At 36.2% G+C, this 23,305-nt stretch overlaps 1 protein-coding gene across 1 annotated transcript; it reads right to left on the bottom strand.

The window, feature by feature from the left end:
• Nucleotides 1–18,472: 18,472 nt before the first annotated feature.
• On the bottom strand, nucleotides 18,473–19,450 carry LOC131074283 (protein LURP-one-related 15). The gene is made up of 3 exons (XM_058010869.2): nucleotides 19,144–19,450; nucleotides 18,858–19,079; nucleotides 18,473–18,760 (listed from the first exon to the last, which is right to left on the bottom strand). Exons 1-3 carry the CDS (start codon nucleotides 19,381–19,383, stop codon nucleotides 18,614–18,616), a joined length of 609 nt encoding a protein of 202 aa, XP_057866852.2. The 5' UTR covers nucleotides 19,384–19,450; the 3' UTR covers nucleotides 18,473–18,613.
• Between the last annotated feature and the right edge of the window lie 3,855 nt (nucleotides 19,451–23,305).

Here is a 23,305-nt window from a genome sequence, read left to right as displayed (position 1 = left end):
AACTGTATTAAAGAAATTACGCTGAAATTGGTTAAACTAGCTGTTGCATTAGTTGGACTTAATGCATGAGACGGTTTGAGACGGTTATTAGTTCGCATAAATCAGGATTGCATGAAGCGATGCATGTTATGCATGCAGGTTGCATGAAGCAGACTACTGCTAACACGCCCCCGCCCCAGCCCCCGCCACCGCCCTTAAGTCTAATTAAGGAGACAAGCCTAATGAAAGAAAATAAAAGAGGAAAGAGGGAAAATCCACTGGGAACAAAACCCCCCTCAAAATAGATGCTAATTAAGCATGAAAACTATTATGTGGTAGTGTCCTTCACTCCAAGAATGTCTTGAGAGAGTGAAACTTCTATTTTGTGAACATCTTTGTGAAGATGTCTACAATTTGTTGAGAAGTAGGACAATACTGCAAATCAATGACTCCATCATGAATCAAATTTCGGATGAAGTGCATGTGAACCTCGATGTGTTTGGTTCATTATTGTTGTACAGGATCTCTGGAAAACTTCAATTTACTCTGATTGTCACACTAGATGACAGTTGGATGATGAAAATGTATACCAAGCTCAGTGAGGAAGTTCTACAACTAAATAGCTTGAATGGTAACATTGACTGCACCTCTATATTCGGCCTCTGCAGATGATAAGGCAATGGCAGATTGCTTCTTACTTGACCAACAAATGGGGCCATATCCCAAACTAGGAACATATCTTGAAGTGGACTTGCGATCAATATTATCACCAACCCAATCAGAATCAGTATAGACAACATTTGAGATCCAAAGTGCATCCTACCGAATAAGGAATCCCATAGTTGCTGGTTCCTCGAACATATCGAAGAATACACTTCACAACTTTCCAATGTAGCTCATACATCTCTTGCATGTATCTGGAGACAACCCCCACTGCATATGAGAGATTTGGACGAGAGTGAGTGAGATCAAGAAGACTCCCTACAAGCTGACGGTAGTGTGTACAATCAACCAAGGGTGTGTTCTTGCCATCTTCAAGCTTCACCGCAGATAGGAAAGATGTGGCTGTAGGCTTGTAGTCAGTCATGTGAAACTGAGTCAAGAGATCTCTCGCATATTTTGATTGAGCAACTGTAATTCCTGATGCATTTTAGCTAAGTTCAAGGCCGAGAAAAAAGTGTAGAAGACCCATGTTTGTCATAGAAAATCTTTCATGCAAAGCAGTTTTGATGGTCTCAATGGCTGTGATGGAATCACTTGTTATTAATAGATCATCTACATAGAGTACTATGAGTAGCAAATAGTTAGATGTGAACTCATCATATAAACATTTGGATTAAATTTGCATCGCACAAAATTTTGAGATAGAAGATAAGAATCCATTTTCGCATACCATGCTCTAGGTTCCTGCTTGAGGTCATAGAGAGATTTCTTGAGTTTGCATACCAATGCGGAATTTGTACATACCCAGGTGGTTACTCAATGTAGATCTCCTCCTTGAGATCATCGTGAAGAAATGCATTCTTTACATCCATTTGATGTACCTCCCACCTTCTTGCTGCTGCAATGGCAAGAGCCAATCGAATGGAGTCCATTTTTGCCACTGGTGCAAAAGTCTCATCATAGTCAATGCCATGAACTTGCTGAAATCCTTTAGCTACCAATCTTGCTTTGTATCTACTCACTTGTCCATTGGCTGCTTTATTTGTCCTGAAGATCCACTTACACCTAACAAGCTTGCGATCAGATGGAAGTGGAACCAAATCCCATGTCTGGTTTGCAATAAGAGAGTTGTATTCCTCATCCATAGCTTCTTCCCAAAGAGAATTACCTATAGCTTCTGCATAATTTTGAGGGTCAGATGTGTGAGCCACATAGGCATGCATTGGTATGACCAGCCCAGTAGCTGAGAGTGCATGAGAGCCATCATATATATCAGCTAAGCTCCTCGTTCTTTGATTTATCACAAGGGATACATGATCATCACTTCAATCCTTATCAAAGACTGAATGTGGACCTTGACATGCATGATCTTGTTCATCTAGATTAGATTCAGAATCATTGGATGCATCATCTTTGAGATCTATAGGAAGAGGTAGCACAAAAGTGGTGGCATGTTGCATATGAGATGCTTGCATGAGACTTTCATCAAAGTAGACACTCCTCTCAATGAAGAGAGTTTTTATTGAGAGATCTAGTAATCTATATCCCTTTACATCATTTGGGTATCCAACAAAGATGCATTCTTTGCTTTGAGGCTCCAAAGCCTTCCTCTTATCTGCATGAATGCGAGCCCATGCATGTGATCCAAAAATGCGGAAATGTGTGACTTCTGGTTGCTTACCACTCCATGCTTCAAAAGGTGTTTTTCCGGTGACAGATTTATGAGGAGATCTATTCTATATGTATGAAGCATAGTTGGTTGCTTCAACCCACAATTTGGAAGGAAGGGATCTAGCATGAAACATGCAACTAGCCATCTCCTTTAAAGATCGGTTCTTCCTCTTATCTACCTCATTTTGTTGCGGAGTATAAGGAACTATGTTCTGTAGTTGTATTCTAGCTTCATCACAAATATGTTGAACATCATTATTGACATACTCCTCCCCATTATTTGTATGGAGGATCTTGATCATTTTTCCAGACTGATTCTCTACATGGGCTTTGAAAATCTTTAGGTTCTCAAACACTTCAGACTTAAACTTGAGGAAATACACCCATGTGTATCTTGTGTAATCATTTATGAATGTTAGGACATATCTATCTTTTCTCATGGAAGGTTTAGGAAATGGACCCATGAGATCACTGTGAACAAGCTCTAAGGGACATGAGGCTCTCCATGCATTCCCTTTTGGGAAATTTTCTTGTGGATGCTTGCCAAGAGCACAACCTTCGCAAATTCCATTAGAAAATTCTATGATAGGAAAGCCTTTCACCATCCCGTGTTTGCTAAGTTGCTGAATGTATCTAAAGTTTAAATGACCAAATCTTTCATGCTAAATTCTACTTTCATCATTGGCATGCGTTAGCAGTAAAGTAGAATTTGATTTAGCAACAAAGTCAAAAAATGTATACAAATGAGATTGATGATTCACCTTACCAACAACAATCTTAGAGTTGTCTTGCATGTCAAATATGCTCACCGAATCTGGGGTGAATTCAATTCTCCTTCCAGTGCTAGTATGTGTAATTTGATAGACAGAGAGAAGATTGGAAGAAAACTTTGGAATGTGCAAGAGATTCTCAAAACTTCCAATTCCAAACTTTACTCTCCCTATTTTGGTTGCCTCTATTGGAGAGTTATCTCCCATGAGAATAGGAGAACCAACATATGGTTTTAAAGAGGAGAGAGCATCTTTTGTGGCTGCCATGTGATGTGAAGCTCTAGAGTCAATGATCCATGCATTTGGATGAGAATGAATAGCAATTAATGCATGTGCATTATTTCTTGTTTCTGGTGCTTTTTCTTCCTACTTCTTCTTTGCACTTTCTGGAATCAGATTACCAAGATTGTTCTACTGAAATGTTTGCACCGTGGGATCAATGGTCTTCTTCATGCATGATGATTCCAGATGGTAACCACGATTACAATAGTTGCACTTTGATTTGCCCTTTCTATCCTTCTTTTCCTTCGAGCTTGTAGATCCATCTCAAGGTTTGGGATTGCCTTCTTTTTTTAGATATGGAGCTTTCTTCCCTTTTATTTTTGATTGTTGATTTGATTTTGAATTGTTCTTCTCACTTTCTTGCATAGCAAGTGAATGAGCCTTGGAATTTTTCAATGTGCCCATCTTTAGGAGCTTATCTTACTCATGTATTAATTTCTCAATAAAACCAAATCTGACAAGGACATGGAAAAGAAAATTTCAAATCACCTTATCATAAGCTTTGGCAACATCAAGTTTAATAATCATACCTTTTAGGTTTTCTTTGTGGAGTGAGTGTATGACTTCTGATACCAAGATGATGCTCTCTGCAATTTCCCTACCCGGAGTGAATCCATTCTGATTTTTCAGAGACTTGCTTTGGAAGCAATTCCTTCAATCTTTCAGCCATTGCCTTGGATATTATTTTATAAATGGTGTTACATAATGATATTGGGCGGTAATCAGACATGGTGTCGCAATCCAGTTTTTTGGTAATAAGACTGATAATGGTGTGGTTAATCTCTTTCACAAACTTATGCTTTTTCTGAAATTCTTCAACCACATTCCATATATCCTTTCCCATGAAATCGCAACATTTTTGAAAGAGCTCTATTGTAACGCCATCAGGTCCAGGTGCCTTGTGTGGATGAAGTGTGAAAGTGACCTTTTTAATTTCCTCCAAAGAATAAGGAGCCAGGAGCATGTCGCAATCAGAGCAAGAAATCAGGGGGTTAATGACTTCCTCAACAATTGGAATTGCGCCCGTATTTTCATCCTCAGAGCTGCCCAAGATTTCCTCAAAGTAGTTAAGAGCAATTCACTCCAAATCAGTGTCCGAAGTTTTTAAATTCCCATTATCATCCTTAATTGAGCATATCTTATTATTGATCCTTCTAGCTTTTGACGAAGCATGAAAAAATTTGGTATTAAAATACCTCTTGGCAATCCAAAGTTCCCTAGATTTGTCTTTCCAATATAGTTCTTCCCTCTTCAGAATTTCCAAATATTGTGCTTTCAGTGATTTCTCTAATTCAAACTCCACATTGGTCATGCCAAATTGCATTACCTTATTGTTAGGGTTTCAAGCAGATCCGAAGCAAATATGAACTAACAATTATATGCAGATTTAAATACAAAAGATAAAGAAATAAAACAGGACACAGATAACACAGAGATTTAACGTGGTTCACCCAGAATGGGTTACGTCCACCATACACAGCCGTCCAATCTTTCTTATTATCCAGCAAAAAAAGTACATCAACCTTTACAATGCCTTAAGCATCCCAGCTGCTTATAACATGCGTTTTTAGGGCAACAAACAAAGTCGGCCTTTTTAGGGTTTTATTACAATGTCGGTTTTCATCAACGAAAAACGGCAAAAAAAAATTTTCTCGGGGGCTACCACCCCCGAACCCTTGCTTTTCTCGGGGGCTGCCGCCCCCGAACCCCTGCCCGGGGCCCGGCCCAGCCCTGGACCCCGGCAAGGATACGTGCTGAGTGTACAGTACTTTGTTGATCAGTCGCCACATTTCAACAATCTCCCACTTGGAGACTGATACTACACGACACCACTGTACATGCAACACCCGCTGGATAAAACATTAGGACTTGACTGGTATAAATTCCACAATTATCAATCAAGAAGACCAACAGAAACTGATGAAAAAATCAGCTTCTCCTGTGGAACTGCTTTGTGAACATATCGGCAGGATTCTCACTTGTGTGAATCTTCTCAAGCCATAACTGACCCTCCTCCAAAACAGTCCAGATGAAGTGGTACCTGAGCTGAATGTGCTTTGTCCTTGAATGAAAAGCAGAGTTCTTCGCAAGATGAATGGCACTCTGGCTATCAGTATATAATGGACTATCCTCTTGTGTCTGACCCAATTCCTTTAGAAAATATTGCAACCAAATCATCTCTTTGCTGGCTTCTGTAGCAGCAACATACTCAGCTTCAGTGGTTGAAAGTGCAACAACCTTTTGCAGCCTAGAAATCCAACTGACTGCAGTTCCCCCTATAGTAAAAACATACCATGTAGTACTCCTCCGTGAATCAATATCACCAGCCAGATCAGAGTCAACAAATCCACTTAGAGCAGCATTAGATCCTTTGAAACATAATGCTTTTGTAGTAGCTCCTTTCAAATACCGAAGAATCCATTTCACAGCATTCCAATGTTCCATACCCGGATTACTCATAAACCTGCTCACAACTCCCACTGCATGTGCAATATCTGGCCTTGTGCATACCATTGCATACATCAGACTACCAACAGCTGATGAATATGGGATGTTAGACATTTTATTAACCTCTTCCTATGCCTTTGGGCACATCTCCTTAGTCAATTTGAAATGACTAGCCAAAGGTGTACTAACTGCTTTTGCATCCTGCATGTTAAATCTTTTCAACACCTTCTTTATATACTCACATTGGGACAAATTTAAGGTTCGATTTTTTCTGTCCCGTGTAATCCTCATACCGAGAATTTGCTTAGCTGCACCCAAATCCTTCATAGCAAATGACCTGGCTAATTTCTGTTTAAGATCATTTATATGTTGCATGTTAGACCCAGCAACAAGCATGTCATCAACATAAAGCAACAGGATAATATAACTGCCATTATCAAATCTCTTAAAATATACACAATGATTAGAATGACATCTATGATAACCGTGTTCAGCCATGAAACTATCAAATTTTAAATACCATTGTCGGGGTGCTTGCTTTAGGCCATACAGACTTTTCTTCAACCTGCACACCAAGTTCTCCTTACCTTTGACCTCATATCCCTGTAGTTGCAACATGTAAATTTCCTCCTCCAGATCTCCATGGAGAAAAGCTGTTTTGACATCTAATTGTTCAAGATGTAAATCATCTGCAGCCACAAGACTAAGTACAGTTCTAATAGAAGTCATTTTTACAACTGGAGAAAATATTTCATCATAATCTATACCCTTTTTCTATGCAAAACCTTTTACCACAAGTCTGGCCTTATATCTTTTCTGACCTCCTTCCTCCTCCTTCAGCCGATAAACCCATTTGTTAGGCAAGGCTCTTTTTTCTGCAGGTAAAGGGACTAAGTCCCAAGTCTTATTTTTCATCAAGGAGTCCATCTCCTCTTTCATGCCTAGCTCCCACTGTTGTTTGGCATCTACCTACATTGCTTCTTCATATTCTTCTGGTTCACCAGAATCCGTTAATAAAATAGAATACAAAGAAGGAGAAAATCTTTCAGGGGGTCTACTTGTCTTCGTAGAACGTCTAACACTTGCAGGAGTTCGTGGGACAATCTGTTGTTGCTGAGCATCAGGTACCTGTGGCATTTCGTTTTCAGGAATCTCATCCAACACCACATATTCTTGTTTCTCCTGTTCATGCTTGTTTTCCTGCATCTGTTCTTTATACATAACCTTCTCATTGAATATAACATCTCTACTTCTAATTATTTTCTTATTTTCAAAATCCCATAACCGATAGCCATATTCATCTATCCCATATCCAATGAAGGTACATTTCTGAGATTTAGCATCAAGCTTGGTTATGTTTTCTTTATCAACATAGACAAAAGCTTCGCAACCAAAAGTTTTTAGAAAAGAATAATTTACCTTTTTACCAGTCCATGCCTCCTCTGGAATACCACCATCCAAAGGAGTTGAAGGTCCTCTATTTATCAAATAGACAGCAGTATGTACAACATCTGCCCAAAAATGTAAGGGCAATCCAGCATGCAATCTCATGCTCCTCGCACGTTCCATGATGGTCCTATTCATTCTCTCTGACACACCATTTTCCTGTGGAGTTCCTGGAACTGTCTTCTGCTTTCGAATCCCATTTAAGGAACAGTAATCTTCAAATGCTTTGCTGCAATACTCACCTCCATTATCTGATTTGAGACACTTCAACTTTTTTCCTGTCTCATTCTCAACCAAAGCTTTCCATTTCTTGAAAGTTTCAAAAACATCTGATTTTTGTTTTAGGAAATATACCCATGTTTTCCTGGTTGAGTCATCAATAAAAATAACATAATAACAAGAGCCACCAAGAGATGATACCTGAGCCGGTCCCCATACATCTGAATGTACAAGCTCTAACTTCTCACTCTTCTTCTCTTTCCCAACCTTGAGAAGTCTGACTCTTTTCTGTTTACCATAAACACAGTTTTCACAGAACTCTAAATCAATCTTCTTTAGTCCTGGCAATAGATTTTTAGAGTGAAGGATTTTCATCCCTTTCTCACTCATGTGCCCAAGCCTATGGTGCCACATTATCGAATCTGTTCTTGCAACATTTATTGTTGTTGTCCCTGCAGTAACTTTATCTGTAACAGCTAAGGTGGAGTAAGTGTTACCAGTACATAGATATAATGTGCCTACCTTCGCACCTTTAGCTACTACTAATGATCCTTTAGTGACCTTCCACATACTGTCTGAGAAGGTAACTATGCAACCTTCACTACCTAGTTGCCCTGCAGAAATTAAATTTCTTCTTAAATTAGGAACATGTCTTACCTCCTGCAGAAACCAGTCATTACCATTCTGCAACTTGATCTTTATCTTTCCTTTTCCAACAATTTGACAGGGCTCATCATCACCCAAATATACCTGTCCAAAATCACCTTGAACATAATCTAGAAAATATTTTCTATGGGGTGTAGCATGAAATGAAGCCCCAGAATCTATTACCCAAGAATCATTAACATTATCCAAACATAAGATTAAAGCATCTTGTAAAGTATTACTTGCAATATTAGCTTCCTTACTGTCATTTTCATTTTTGTCTCCTTCTTTGTTTTTCCGAGACCAACAGTCTTTCTTTAGATGACCAGGCTTTCTGCAGTACCAGCAATCTTTCTTTCTTCTAGATTGAGAGCGTCCTTTCTTTGACTTCCCTCGTGACTTCTCATTCCCAGGGCCTTTTCCTCTTTCCTTTGATCTTCCTCTGTTCTCCACATTCAAAACACTACCCGATGATGTTGAAGTCTCACCTGTGCTTTTCCTTCGCATTTCCTCGCTTAGGATAACACCAACAATATCATCAAATACCAAAGTATTTTTACCAGAGACAGAGTTACTTACAGCCATAACCAAGCTATTCCAGCTTTCTGGCAAATAACATAAAATCAAGAGAGCCCTAACCTCTTCTGCAAAGGTAATTTTTACCGAAGACAATTGACTGGTAATTGTATTAAATTCATTTAAGTGCTCCGCTACAGATCCTCCCTCACTCATTTTCAAATTAAACAAACGCTTCATAAGAAATACCTTATTTGAAGCCGAGGGTTTCTCATACAACTTAGCCAATGTTGCCATCAAATCTACAGTCGTTTTTGCTTCTGTTATATTGAATGCTACAAACGACGCAAGGCACAATCGAATGGATCCCAGTGCCTTTCTATCTAAAATGTCCCACTCTTCATCTGATATTGTGGTCGGTTTCTTTGCTTTTCCTTCCAATGGCCGCCACAAATCCTTTTGATACAGGTAATCCTCCATCTACATTTTCCATAACTGATAATTCTGGCCGTTAAACTTTTCGACCTTGAATTTGGAATCCTCCATTGCTCCCACTCAAATCTAAAAGTCCTGCCAATTTACAGAAAACCTCGCTCTGATACCAATTGTTAGGGTTTCAAGCAGATCCGAAGCAAATATGAACTAACAATTATATGCAGATTTAAATACAAAAGATAAAGAAATAAAACAAGACACAGATAACACAGAGATTTAACGTGGTTCACCCAGAATGGGTTACGTCCACCATACACAGCCGTCCAATCTTTCTTATTATCCAGCAAAAAAAGTACATCAACCTTTACAATGCCTTAAGCATCCCAGTCGCTTATAACATGTGTTTTTAGGGCAACAAACAAAGTCGGCCTTTTTAGGGTTTTATTACAATGTCGGTTTTCATCAACGAAAAACGGCAAAAAAAAAATTTCTCGGGGGCTGTCGCCCCCGAACCCCCGCTTCTCTCAAGGGCTGCTATTCCCAAACCCCTACCCGGGGCCCGGCCCGGCCCCGGACCCCGGCGAGGATACATGCTGAGTGTACAGTACTTTGTTGATCAGTCGCCACATTTCAACACTTATTACCGATCTCTTCTAGTTTTTCCTCAATTCTACCTTTCTCAACAAAAATATTTTTGAATGAGTTTTTATTCCAATCTTTAATTTTATTTCTCAGGGACTGATTTCTTTTGATAAATTTAAAGCTAGGGGAGCTAGAGTATATGTTGCCTTCCTGCCACCAATTTTTCAAATTGTCAAGGAATGTTTCATCCCTCCACCACATGCTTAAGAATTTGAAGTAGTCCTTATGATTCCGATTTTCCTGAGCAATGGATAATGACAGTGGTAGATGATTCGAGCCCATTTGAGGCACAATTTTCATTTCTAGAGAGTAGTCGCCATTTATCCACCATTACCCCACCAGGAAGCAATCCAACCTTTCTGATATATTGGCAAAGTTTAGTCTTTTGTTGGTCCAAGTGAATCTTCCATTCTTTGGTATGATATCTATCAGTTTGCAATTAGATACAAATTCTCGAAAGTCGTCTATCACTTTTGAGGGCTTCCAAAGACCACCCACCTTCTCATCAATGTCCAAAAGAGCATTGAAGTCACCAGCAACAATGACCTTACCATAATCCAACTGGCTATCTTGATTGAAGACCTCATTCCAAACTTTAAGTTTTTCTTCCATTTTAATGGGATCATAAATGTTAAACAACGGATATGAGATATTGGATTGCTTGCAGACAATGATGCATGTCATCCAGTGATCAAAAGAGGCAATGGGATGCACATCTATTTTGGAAGAGTTCCACATCATTCCCAAGCCCCTAGCCGAGCACCTGGCATCTTGAAAAATACCTTCCCACTTATAACAATATTTGATGAACTCGACCGCCTTTTCCTTACTCAATTTTATTTCCTGTAGAATATAAACCTCTGAATCAAGCTTGGCCAAAGTTCTTTTGATCGGGCATTTTTTGTCAGAGCCGAGAGGCCCCTGACATTCCATGAGGTAAGCCTCATCTTCCCCCAAGGGAGGGCTTGCCTCCCTTGACCGGATTCAAGAATTTCATCATACTTGTTGGTGTAAATAATTATTCATCTTGGATATTATTACACCTTACTTAAGTTTACTTAGGTACATGCATTTAATAGTAGTTTGCGTATGAGACACTTGGGTGTTTGTGCCACATTGGGATAGTGTGTGTAGGAGAATATCCACCTTTTATGGTGTTGATCTTATCTTGTTGTTACATTCCACCTTATGTGGAATATTATATTGTTTCTCCTACCTACCCACACCTATTTCCTACCTACCCTTGTTTCTTATTGAGCCACATGTCATGTTTGTGTGCTCGCATGTCCATATAGCCTTGCCTGTATAAGCAAGCTCATCTACATTGTATGTAATTGATTGATTAATACTTGATGATCCAGTTGATCAGTATTTTCATCTTGATAGAATACTGTTTATTCCTATCATCTATTTTGTTCTCTCTTATTTGTGCTTTCCATTTCCTCTTGATCTTGGAAAAATCTCACATGGTATCAGAGTCATTAGAGTGTCATTGGTTTGCCAATTGAGAGAAATTTGATGCTATTTGGGGTTTGCATTTTGGAGCTTTCTATTGCAGATTATTATTGAAGCTTGATGGGTCAAATCTGAGGTCACCATTGGATTGAGGAGTTCCAAGAAATTCAGTTTTTCCTTTTATTTCATCCAAATCGAACTTCGGAGGCCAAATTTAGAGGCATTTGAAGTTTGAAGTTGTGGCAGAAATTTTCCAGAATTTATAATTTTGCAAGCAATTTTCAAATAGCGATATCTCACTCATCCAGACTCCTTTTGTCGAGCAATTTTTTTTGTTTTGGGGTAGATTTTTGTGATCTATACAGTGGTGTGGGAATTTTTTAATTTTTAGATACAGGTTTTTCGGAAATCGTGAAATCCCAATTTTTACAACTTTGGAGGCTTCATTTGGGCTCATATGGACTCCTTTTCAGGTGTCGTTTTTTTGAAAGTGCATAATTTTTTGTCTACTTTCATAATCTTCCATTTGTTTGCATTGATTTTGAGTAGAAATTGTACTTTCAGTATTTGGTCATTTTTGGCCTATTTGGTACTTGTATTTTGCTTGGATCTTAGTTTAGATCACAAGCAGTATTTGTTGAAGTCTCTTATATCTCATTTTGAGAAGTTGTAAAGTTGAAATCAGAAGTCCACTTTGCCATTATTTGAAAGTGCCAACATGATCTTCTTATGGGGGTCAGTTGTTCATTTATATCTCTTGGTGAAATTCCATTTAGAGGCATCTTCATCTGCAATATTTAACAGGGCTTCTTTGTTGGTGGCATCCGTTTCATGTTTCCAAATTTGAATATTTTATCATGATGTATGCTCTTTCTTGAGCAATGTTGTACTCACACTATCATAAAGTACCACACTTCTTTGTATCTTGTCATTGTTGACATATTTGATGTAATCCTCTTGTACACATAGATTAGGAATATCTCGTGAGACTTGGTGCATGGCTCCAGTTGAAACTTAGATTGTACACATTTGTGCATGGATCCCATGAGACTTGGATTGTATTAGTATTTCTACTATTTATGAGTATCCAAATGATGCTTACAGCAGGTTGTCTCCATGTCTGATCCTCATTTTTGTGCAGCGAGTGATTCATCGTCATCGACTTGGTACCTGGTTTTGTCATACTTTGACATTAATGGTGCAGCATTAGCTCTCTTTCTTCCTTATGGGGAGGTATTTTGGTCATCATCATTGGACCATCTTTGTAGGAGATTCGACATTGAGGGGGGGCTTCATGGTCTCTTCTTCTCTCTTATGGGGTAGACATAGTTTTGTTCTTCTCATTCATCATTGAGAGCATTGTGTGCTTTCATCATCTCTCTTTTGGGGGAGGGTTTTTTCCCATTGGGTTTTTCTCTCTTTTCTTGCTTTGTGGGAGATTGCATTTGCATTTGTACATGGGTACCTAACATGGCCTCGTAGCCGGGACCCATTTTGCATTTCTTAGTTGCATTGTAGACTTTAGTGCATTCCCCTAAGTTGCACTTAAGGGGGGGTGTTGGTGTAAATAATTATTCAGCTTGGATATTATTACACCTTACTTAAGTTTACTTAGGTACATGCATTTAATAGTAGTTTGGATATGAGACACTTGGGTGTTTGTGTCACATTGGGATAGTGTGTGTAGGAGAATTTCCACCTTTTATGGCATTGATCTTATCTTGTTGTTACATTCCACCTCATGTGGAATATTATATTGTTTCTCCTACCTACCCACACCTATTTCCTACCTACCCTTGTTTCTTATTGAGCCACATGTCATGTTTGTGTGCTCACATATCCATATTGCCTTGCCTATATAAGCAGGCTCATCTACATTGTATGTAATTGATTGATTAACGCTTGATGATCCAGTTGATCAGTATTTTCATCTTGATAGAATACTATGTATTCCTATCATCTATTTTGTTCTCTCTTATTTGTGCTTTCCATTGCCTCTTGATCTTGGCAAAATCTCACAATACTAACAATACCCTTCTCATTTGCCCTCTGTTCCCTAACTGTTTTGTGACTTTTCCTCCCTCTTGTGCCTTTTGCTCTTCCAAGGATGATATTTGCAGATTGGCTGATGTATCTTGGATCCACAATATTCAAGCCGTCATCATCACTACCTGGTTAAGTTGTATCCGAATTCGATTGCTGCAAAACTTCCTTCGCAGTGAGATCTTTGATTGGATACACCATTGTGTCATTGTTTGGGATTAGGTTACCATCCAATGGAATGTCTTGATTGGGAGTTTCCGAGCTTACATCTTGATTAGCACCACTTTTAATGAATTTAGGACCTTCTAAGAGTAGGATTTCAGTTTCCTGAATTTTTCTTTTAGCCTTCCATACCTGTTTTGGTTTTTTGTGTGGGCATTTAAAGACCTTTCTTAAAAACAATCTGCACTTGTCGATGTTGTGAAATTTACTTCCACATCGAGAGAAAACACCAATTTCTTTTTCAATTTCTATGTGTTGTTTCCAACCCCCATTCGCAGTGAGAAGCATAACCGAAGTGGGTATTGTCTTTATGCCTGCTATTTTGAGTCTAACGTATGTGTATAAATCTCCCTCTACAATCTCTTCATCAATTTCCAATAACGTGCCAAGGGATCTTCCGATCATTTCCAAACACGCTTCGCTCCAATATTCTATCAAGAGGTTGATAATCGGATCCATATTGGTTTATCATACACCGCCATTGATGTGGGGTCAAAGTTTAGAGCCCAGAGCTGAATATACAAGGGATGCTCATCCCAGAACCAATTTTGAAGATTAATGATGTGGTCTCTATCATCTTCATTGGGAAATATGACAACGAAGAAGCCCTTGGGTAGGAATTTTAACATTATGTCCCTCCCCCAATGTTCCACTACCCAGGTGTGAATTTCTTTTCTTGACAGTTTTGGCCCTAAAAATTTTGCAATAATCGCATGTTGGTCGAAGATCAACTTCTCATTTTCGATACTTTTAGTTAGGTCAATTTCAATACCGTCTGTAAAAGAACCCTTTCTTGTATCCTTGCAACGGTTCAAATTCCCGCAAATGTTATCATTGCTTTCTTCAGACTCAGTCTGTTTAACGCCATATTCATCCCAATCGACTTCTAGTGTTCACTATTTGACAGGTTTTCTCGAGCTCATGTCCTCTGCATCACCCTTCTGCATATCGCTCTCCATTTTCACCATATATATTCTATTATTATAATAAATATATTTAAGAATTAATAATTTAATAAGAATATTTAGGAATTAAAAATTTTAATAAGAAAATAGTTTTTAACTATTTATATCTTTAAAAAGATTAAATTTCTAAATTATATGAGTATAAAAAATTAAATTTATATAAAATTAAATATTATAAATATATAAACTATAAAGATGTTAAAAAAATATTTCTTAATAATTTATACATAAATATTATTTGAATAAATATGTTTAAGTATCAATAATTTAACATGGGGAAACAAATTTTAATGTAAATGTATACTTACTAATAAATATTAAAAATATTGATATTTATATTAAAATCATTAATAAATGTTTACTTATATAATTTAGATAAAAAATATTATCTATTAACTTTTAACTTTTCAAAAAATATAATTAAGTTTGATTAATTCTTGATTTATAATAATAATAATTTTTTAATTAATGTAATATATTAAAAATATTTAGTTTATATATTTATAGATTATATATAATTATATATTTATTTTAAAATTATACATATATAATTTTATACTAGCAATAAAATGAATATTTAACTTAATTATGATTTATAAGTTGTTCATTATATATATTTGATATTAAAAATATATTAAAATTATAATTATAATCTATAATTATATAAAATGAATATTTTTTATATACTATATCAATAACTCTTTAAACATAAAATTAAACTTAAATTTTTTAATGGTGGTGAAAATTAAATTATAATTAAAATAGCAATGGTACTGAGAGCACACAAATGTTGCACCAGGTAAGGTGGTATGGGAAGTGTCACTCGTTTTATGTGGCTAGATAGCCAGTGTTGACACATCCTTGATCCAAAAAGTCATTTTCATCATCCCTAATATCTCAATAGATGAGAGTGGTGTTCTCTTCCTTCCAAATGTCTTTTTGTAATTGTGAATCTTAAATATAAGAGATGAAAAGTGAGAATTTATTAGTACTTAAATAGTAGGAGTTATATGAAAAAAATTATGCAAGGGAAGTTTATTAGTAGACATTATAGCTAACTTTGTGAGCTTATAAATCTTAAACAGTACATTGGATTTCAACAATTTTTTTAGTTGTCTTTGTATGCAAATTAATTATTTATAGCTATTGTTATGAATTTTGAGTAGTAACAATACATGTTGTGGGATTCATTATGTGCACAAAGGTCAAAAAGTGGTCATTTCAAAGTGTTGTTTGATACCTACTTAAAGATGTCACGATGACCATGCACTACAACCACCTCAAAAATGCCCAATACTTATGCACAAATGCCCTAATAGTCATGCGCTATGGGTATCAATAACGTTGCACAACTCCTTCAATCAAAGTCCAAAACTGCTAACTATTGGGGGTAAAGTGGGTGACTATTGGTACTTGTGAGATTTATTAATGGGCTTTTAGTTATCATTTTTGGTTTCTTTAAAGTTAGTAATTGTGGGGTTGGGTGAGCAAAGAATGAATGATGATTGGAACATGGCTTGTAACTAGTGTGTTTCCTCTAATTAGTAGGTTTGTAGACATTTAACATTGATATTTTGTCAAATCTAATTATTTCTTTCACAATTAATCGTTTACATTTGATCAATTACCTCCACTCCTAACATCAATATTAATTAATTAATATTTCTTGCTATCCTCATTTCTCATTCAAAATCATTTTTCCATTTCTTCCTAAGACTTAGCCTTTACTAAACAATTATTTAACTAAACACTTTATTCTGATTTCTTTGTAAATTAACTAAAAATTTTAGTTTATTTAATTGATCATCTTTTCTACTTTCTATTATCTAACCTAATCCTCCATTATCACTTAATCATCCTTTAATCATGTGCACATTAGATAAAGTTTTAATCTAGACTTGATTAAAGGATGTTGTAAGTCTCTATCTTTTGGATGGATTTGTGATGCAATCCCGTGTTTCTAATGTATTTTTATTTTAAAAATAATGTATATACTATGCAAATTTTTCAATTTTCTAACATCTTTGCTTGAGAGTATGGACCTTCACTCTTATACCATGTTGTTTGACTTGAATTATCCCCTTTCTATTTTATTTCTTGTATTCACATCATCTTATTTAGTGCATCCTCCTCACTTAGTTTAGTCAACCTACTAAAGTGGGAAAAAAAAAAGGTCAAAATTTGCATATTCTACATTTTCACATTAAAAATTGTACCTATTTTATGTCATGTGTTTTAGACTACTTTTTAGAACAAACATCAAAATTATCATATCATTGTGTTTTGAATCCATTTTAGTGTTTTTGTGTTTAATTCCATATGAATATCAACATTGGTACAAGTATGTCTATGTGATTGTGCTAATGTCCTATACAAAGAAAATAAATAAATAAAATAAAATAAAAACAAACCATTTATCATTATATACACCTCATTTCCAACAAAACAAAATCATTTGGTATATCTAATTCCTTATTCTTAGCATTCTTATGACCTTGCCAACCCTAGTGGTTCTCTACATGTTCATTTTTAATCTCTCCATATTCTTGATATTTTTACATGTACTTACATATATTAGTCTCCATCTTCTTGATTAAAAAACATAGTTGATGATTTAATACTTCGTTTTATTATCCATATTATTTAAATTATTTGGTATTGAATTTTTATATATGAAATGGTTTTCGTGACTATCCAATTATATTGACAAATTTATTTGGAGACCCTTTTGTCATTATACATGTCCCAACCAAAAAAGTTATTTCTCAATAGCTCTAGATGCTACCAAACAACAATGTAAGTAAACTAACATTCCACCTTCTAGGTTCCAACTAATTACAAAAATAATGATAGCAATTGTTTCTAAAATTTCATGAACAATACTTGTTCTCCATAATAGTTTCTTTTCCCACCATCTATGTTCCATTTAAGTAGAAAAACAATACTAGCAATAGTTTCTAAAATTTCATTAATACTTGTTCTCTATAATAGTTTCTTTACCCACCATCCATGTTTCCTCTAAGTACAAAAATAATACTAGTGATAATTTCTAAAATTTCTTCAACTTTAATTGTACTCTATAATAACTTCTTTGCAATTTATATTAAGTAAAATTATTCTTTCCAAACAAAATATTTAGGAAAATTTCACAAATACGAATAAAACTAAAAACATCATCTGGCTCCTTTTACTGAATTAACTTTGAAAATGAATGTTTGTTAATAAAATGTGATTTACCTTAAGTTTTATTTTTACGTGTGTAAAATGCAGACTTATCCTATGGAATTTATTTTTCAATAATTTTAGATGCTAGCAAACAACAATGCAAGTAAATACTCTAGATTCCATCTAAATATAAAAATAATACTAGTGATAGTTTCTAAAATTTCTTCGACAATACATGTCCCTATGATAGTTTCTTTACCCACCATCTATGTTCCATCTAAGTATAAAAATAATATTAGCAATAGTTTCTAATAATTCATGAATAATACTTGTTCTCTTTAATAGTTTCTTTACCCACCATCTATAGTACAAAAATAATACTAGTGATAATTTCTAAAATTTCTTGAATAATACTTACACTCTACAATAACTTATTTTTTAATTGGAAAAAAAATAGGTTTATACAGAAATTAAAGAAAAAATGTATTATATTACTGATAATTTCTAAAATTTCATGAACAATACTTGTTCTCTATAATAATTTCTTTACCCACCATCTATATTGAATCTAAGTACAAAAATAATATTAATAATAAATTTCTAAAATTTCTTGAACAATACTTACATTCTATAATAACTTTGAATCTATATTAAATAAAATTATTTAAAAAATATATATTATTTACTAAAATTTCACAAAAACCAATAAGATTAAAAACATTATCCTAAGGAAATTAATTCCTTAGGATTAGAAAATTAATTTTGAAAATGAATGTTTGTTAATAAAAAGTGATTTACCTTGAGTTTTATTTTTACCGTGTAAAGTGCAGACTAATCCTACAATAAAGTTTCCACATCTACTTTAACGATAATGCAGTAGCGATAAGATATTTTTGTAGTCGTCTGAAAATTTTAAGCACGGCAATTTTCCAATAAACTTAGTCGAGAAGCACGACAATTTTCCCAATAAAAAAAGACAAGCAAAAAAAACAATTGTGTCCAGACGTGTTGGTGGATCCAAATGAAGCAGCAGCACAAAAGATTTGTCTAGTCTTCAGAGGTACCTTCTTTGTTGATCTCGTCCAGAATAACAATGAGAGCAGAAATGAAGGCGTAATCCACACCAGGCTGCACGATCACCGAAAACGTGTCCTTCCCAATTAACACGTTTGCCACTGTGTATTTCCTCTTCATCTGATTAATACAATACAAAGGTTAGGGTTTTACCTCCAAATACAACAGCACAACTAGAAGCAGAATATCAAAATTAGGGCCAATTTTCACTGTTCACCTCTGCGACGATCCTGTTGCCTTGATAAACCGTGCAAGATCGGTCGAAATAGCTGCCCTTTACATGAAAATCACACAGTTTTTCGTCCTTATTACCGGCCCTGAACACATCAAGAGCCGTCTTCAGCTGAAACAGCGACGATTTCTTCGCAGAGAAGATAAAACTCTGCTGATCGGAGTTTTCGCCCCTGAATGCTTCCCATCGCCTGTGCATCGTTAACGCCTGCAATTCACACAAATCAAACCCTGAAATTTGGTTCATTTACATAAGTTAGGGTTTATTTTACCTTTTCTTTCATGGTGAGCAGGGGATTTCCAGCGGCGTCCTGCAGAACGCGGCGGTCATGGAGGCTGAGTACCTTTCCGGCGACTTTGAAGACGACATTACCGTTGGAATCGGAGACGGTAAAGTCTCCTCCGGTAAGAGTGAGGAGTTTCCTCTTTACAGTGAGTTCGACAGGGTAGGGGGCGCAGAAGTATTGAGCCACAACGCAGACTGCCTGGGGCTGTTGAATCGGGTATTCCATCTCTTTCTTCCCTCTGCTGGAACAACACAGGCCGTTTCAGATGGCGTTGGTTATGTGAAAGACGGTCTCCGGCGATATTTCCCATGCTATCTTTTTGAATAAAACAATTACAACGCATCCTCCATTAAAAAATTCATTTTCATCATCCATGATATCATCAATAGATGAGAGTGGTGTTCTCTTCCTTCTAAATGTCTTTTTCAATTGTGAATCTTAATTATTAAGAGATGGAAAATGAGATTTCATTAGAAGTTAAATAGTAAGAGGTGTATGAAAAAAAATTGCGTTACGAAAAGTTATATGAGAAAATTATGTTAAGGGAAGTATATATAGGCTTTTAGTGGGCCTTTTGTCCGTCGAAGTGTAAGACATTCCAACGAGCATTGATTTTCGGTGCCCGACAATTTTTCCTTGGCGAGTGAGACGTGTTCGCGGTGATGACATGTGGGCAACTTGATTTTGCCTTAGATTGTGTTGTGTGTATTGCACGAATCTCGAAGAAGTGGCGAATGGTAAATGAATGGCAATGAAAACCAGTTAACCCTAATCTGTCATTTCCTTGTGTTTTGTTTTTCGGTCCTCATTTTTTCACGAATTGTTTTTTCTCTGCAAGTTTTTGGTTGCTTAGGGTTTACAAACGGTAATGGATACGAAATAAAAATCGGTTAACCCTAATCTGTCATTTTCTTGTGTTTGTTTTCCAGCCCTCATTTTCTTGTGAATTTTTGTTGCTCTGCAAGTTTGCGATTGATTTGTTCTGCAAGCTTTCGGTTGATTAGGTTTACGAATGGTAAGTGATGGGTAATGAAAACTGGTTAACCCTAATCTATCATTTTGTTTTGTTTTGTTTTCCAGTCCTCATTTTCTTGTGAATTGTTTTGGGTTTGTAAGTTTTCGTTTGATTACAGTCTAAATAAAAACTACTTAACCCTAATCTGTCATTTTCTTTTGTTTTGTTTTCCACTCCTCATTTTCTCTTGAATTGTTTTTGCTCTGCAAGTTTTCGGTTTATTAGGGTTTACTTTGCTCAGTTTCTTGGGTTCATTAAGCTTCTATTCTTCGACTGCGACTACATTTGGTGAATGCATTAGACCCCAGGTTTGTTGGCTTGATTAAAGTTGCATTCTTCGGCTACGAGTGCATTTGGTGAATGCATTACAACGATTGTAGGTGAGCTTTTTTCACTGGTTTATCCTAATATGCAATTTTCTTCTCTTTTGTTTCCCGGTCCTAATTTTCTCGTGAATTCTTTTTGCTCCGCAGGTTTCTAGTTGATTAGGGTTTACTTTGCGTGGTTTCTTTCCTTCATTGAGGTCTCGTTCTTTGGCTGGGAGTGCTTTTGGTGAATGCATTAGCGCGGTTGGAGGTGAGATTTTTTAACTTGTTAACCCTAATTTTTTTTCCTCTATAAGTGCTTTTACAGTTTGTAATTTTTAAAATCTATCAGGTCACTTCAATTTTTGTTTGTTTTCCTTTGAACTTATTAGGGTTTCGTGGTGGTTGAGGTACGATATTTTAACCCCCATTAACAAGGTTTGTGAAAGTCAGTGGGAGACGAAGTGGAAGTGGCAAGAGACATTCCTAGGTAAGTTTTCAAACTTATATGTTTTGTAAGTTAACTGTAAAATTTGTTTTTGCAATCAATGTCACACTATTTACAAAATCGCCTTGTTTTCATTAGGGTATAACCTCTAGACCTGATTTTTGTAAACAATCTCCTACCATAGTAGTTGTTTCAATATTGATTTAAGAAGAGGCGAATCATACATAATTATGCACCTTAGTTAGGAGTTGATTTCGTTGCTTTACATGATCTTAATATTTTCATAACAACTCTTTATATATATATATATATATATATATATATATATTGGTTACATGTATTTCTTTTAGTATCTGTGAGATACCATAGTAGTTGAGGGTATGTGCACCAAGTTGAAGTACCAAAAGGGGGTCTTAAGATGCCACTTTTTTTTTTCTAAAATCAGCAAAGTTTGAACTTCAACGACAAATTGAAGATAGTTACACTCCAAATTTGAAGATGCAACAAGAACAAGAGCCAGAGTGCTTTGAGTCTAATTTCTAAACTACTAATTTTTTTTGAAAATGGTGGAGATTAAGGGCTTCAAAAAGGGGCGCCAAAAAAAGTGGTCTTGTTTTCATGCAAAAAACATAACATAGCGTTTGTTGTGGCCCCCCTAAAATGTTAACTTTTTTTTTGAATTTTTAAAATCGCTTTAGTGAGAAATTAGCTAACACCTTGTAGTTTATGCCAGATTTTTCAGCTAATTTTTTAATGAGTATAAGATTTTTTACTAATTTTTGAAATGGATGCATCTTGAAAAACAAAAATTTGAGCGTGCTCCCCCCTAAAATCATTGAAAACAAATCAAAAATCAAAACTTTTTTTATTTAAACTGTGTAGAATGGAGTCTAGTTTCTAAAAATGTAAGTTTTTTCAAAATCTGATGAATGTGTAAAAATCTATACCCAAAATAGTGCATGTTGGTTTTTGACAAAAAATAGACACACTGACAAAATAAATTATAGATGAAAGACTTAATGAAATCAAAATTTGAAATAAATTACACTGTTGGATAGATAAGAGGGAGCTCAAGTTTACCACGGTATTTTTTTTAACTTCATTGAAACACGTGCAAACCTAGCAGAGAGAACGACAAAAAATATGTCAAAATTTTCAATGTTCTGATAAAAACACATCTCTAGCCTGAAATGGTCATCCAAACTTTTGGGTTGGATGCCCAAGGCAAATCCAACCCATAGGTTTGGTGTTTCCCTAAGCGGGCCATTTGGCGCGAGCCAAATATGGTGCTCGCCCTATTTGGCATGCGCCAAATGTGATGAATGGATTTTTCCATTTGGCGCTCGCCAAATAGGGAGAGCGCCAAATGTGTACATAGAAACTCCCATCTGACCTCTTCCTTCTTTATCTCCCTTCCCTTGCAGTTCCATCTCTCTCTATGAACTAGATCTCATATTCTCTCTCTCCCCTTACCTCTTCTCGGGCTCTTCATTCTTATAGATACATACTCTTCTTTGTCCCTCCCCTCTCTAGCTCTCACAATTATCTTATTCTCCTATCCCTTGAGCTATCTCCTTCTTCATCCTTACACCCATCTAATTCCCTCTCTCACCTCTTTCTCTCAGTTTCTTCCTCACTCCATCCCCTCTCTATGTCCTAAGGGGTCATAGGACACCATATGACCTCTTAGGACACAATATGACCCCTAACGACACGTAAGGGGTCATATGATGTCCTAAGGGGTAATAAGACACCATATGACCTCTTAGGTTACCATAGGACCCATAATGATGCCATATTTTGTCCTAAGTGGTCATAGGACACCATATGACCCCTTAGGACACCATACAACCCATAATGACACCATATGGTGTCTTAATGGGTCATAGGACACCATATGACCCCTTAGGTGTCGTTAGGGGTCATATGGTGTCCTAAGGGGTCATAATATAACCCCTTAGGACATAATATGACCCCTTAGTACACCATATGGTGTCAGTATGGTTCGTATGGTGTCCTATGACCCCTTAGGACACCATATGGAGTCAGTATGGTCTTATGGTATGCGATGATCCCTTAGGACACCATACGACCCATAATGACAACATAAGGTGTCCTAAGGGGTCATATGGTGTCTTAAGGGGTCATAACACACTATATGACCCGTTAAGACACAATATGATCCCTAATGACACCTAAGGGGTCATGTGGTGTGCTATGACCCCAAAGGACACCATATGACCCCTTAAGACACCATACGACCCATAATCACACCATATTATGTCCTAAGGGGTGATATGGTGTCTTAAGCGATCATAGGACACCATATGACCCCTTATGACACCATACAACCCATAACAACACCATATTGTCTCCTAA

This window comes from Cryptomeria japonica, chromosome 7 (assembly GCF_030272615.1).
Source record: "Cryptomeria japonica chromosome 7, Sugi_1.0, whole genome shotgun sequence".
Taxonomy (NCBI): Eukaryota; Viridiplantae; Streptophyta; class Pinopsida; order Cupressales; family Cupressaceae; genus Cryptomeria; species Cryptomeria japonica.
The sequence above is the reverse complement of the archived record's forward strand: the minus strand, read 5'-3'. Positions and strand labels throughout refer to the sequence as shown.

Excerpts from the sequence above, each read along its gene's own strand:
- LOC131074283 (XM_058010869.2), bottom strand. The coding sequence starts at position 19,383 with ATGGAATACCCGATTCAACAGCCCCAGGCAGTCTGCGTTGTGGCTCAA. Across the intron at positions 19,080-19,143 it reads TGCTCACCATGAAAGAAAAG|GCGTTAACGATGCACAGGCG; the intron begins GTAAAATAAACC and ends TGTGAATTGCAG. Across the intron at positions 18,761-18,857 it reads GCAACAGGATCGTCGCAGAG|ATGAAGAGGAAATACACAGT; the intron begins GTGAACAGTGAA and ends TGTATTAATCAG.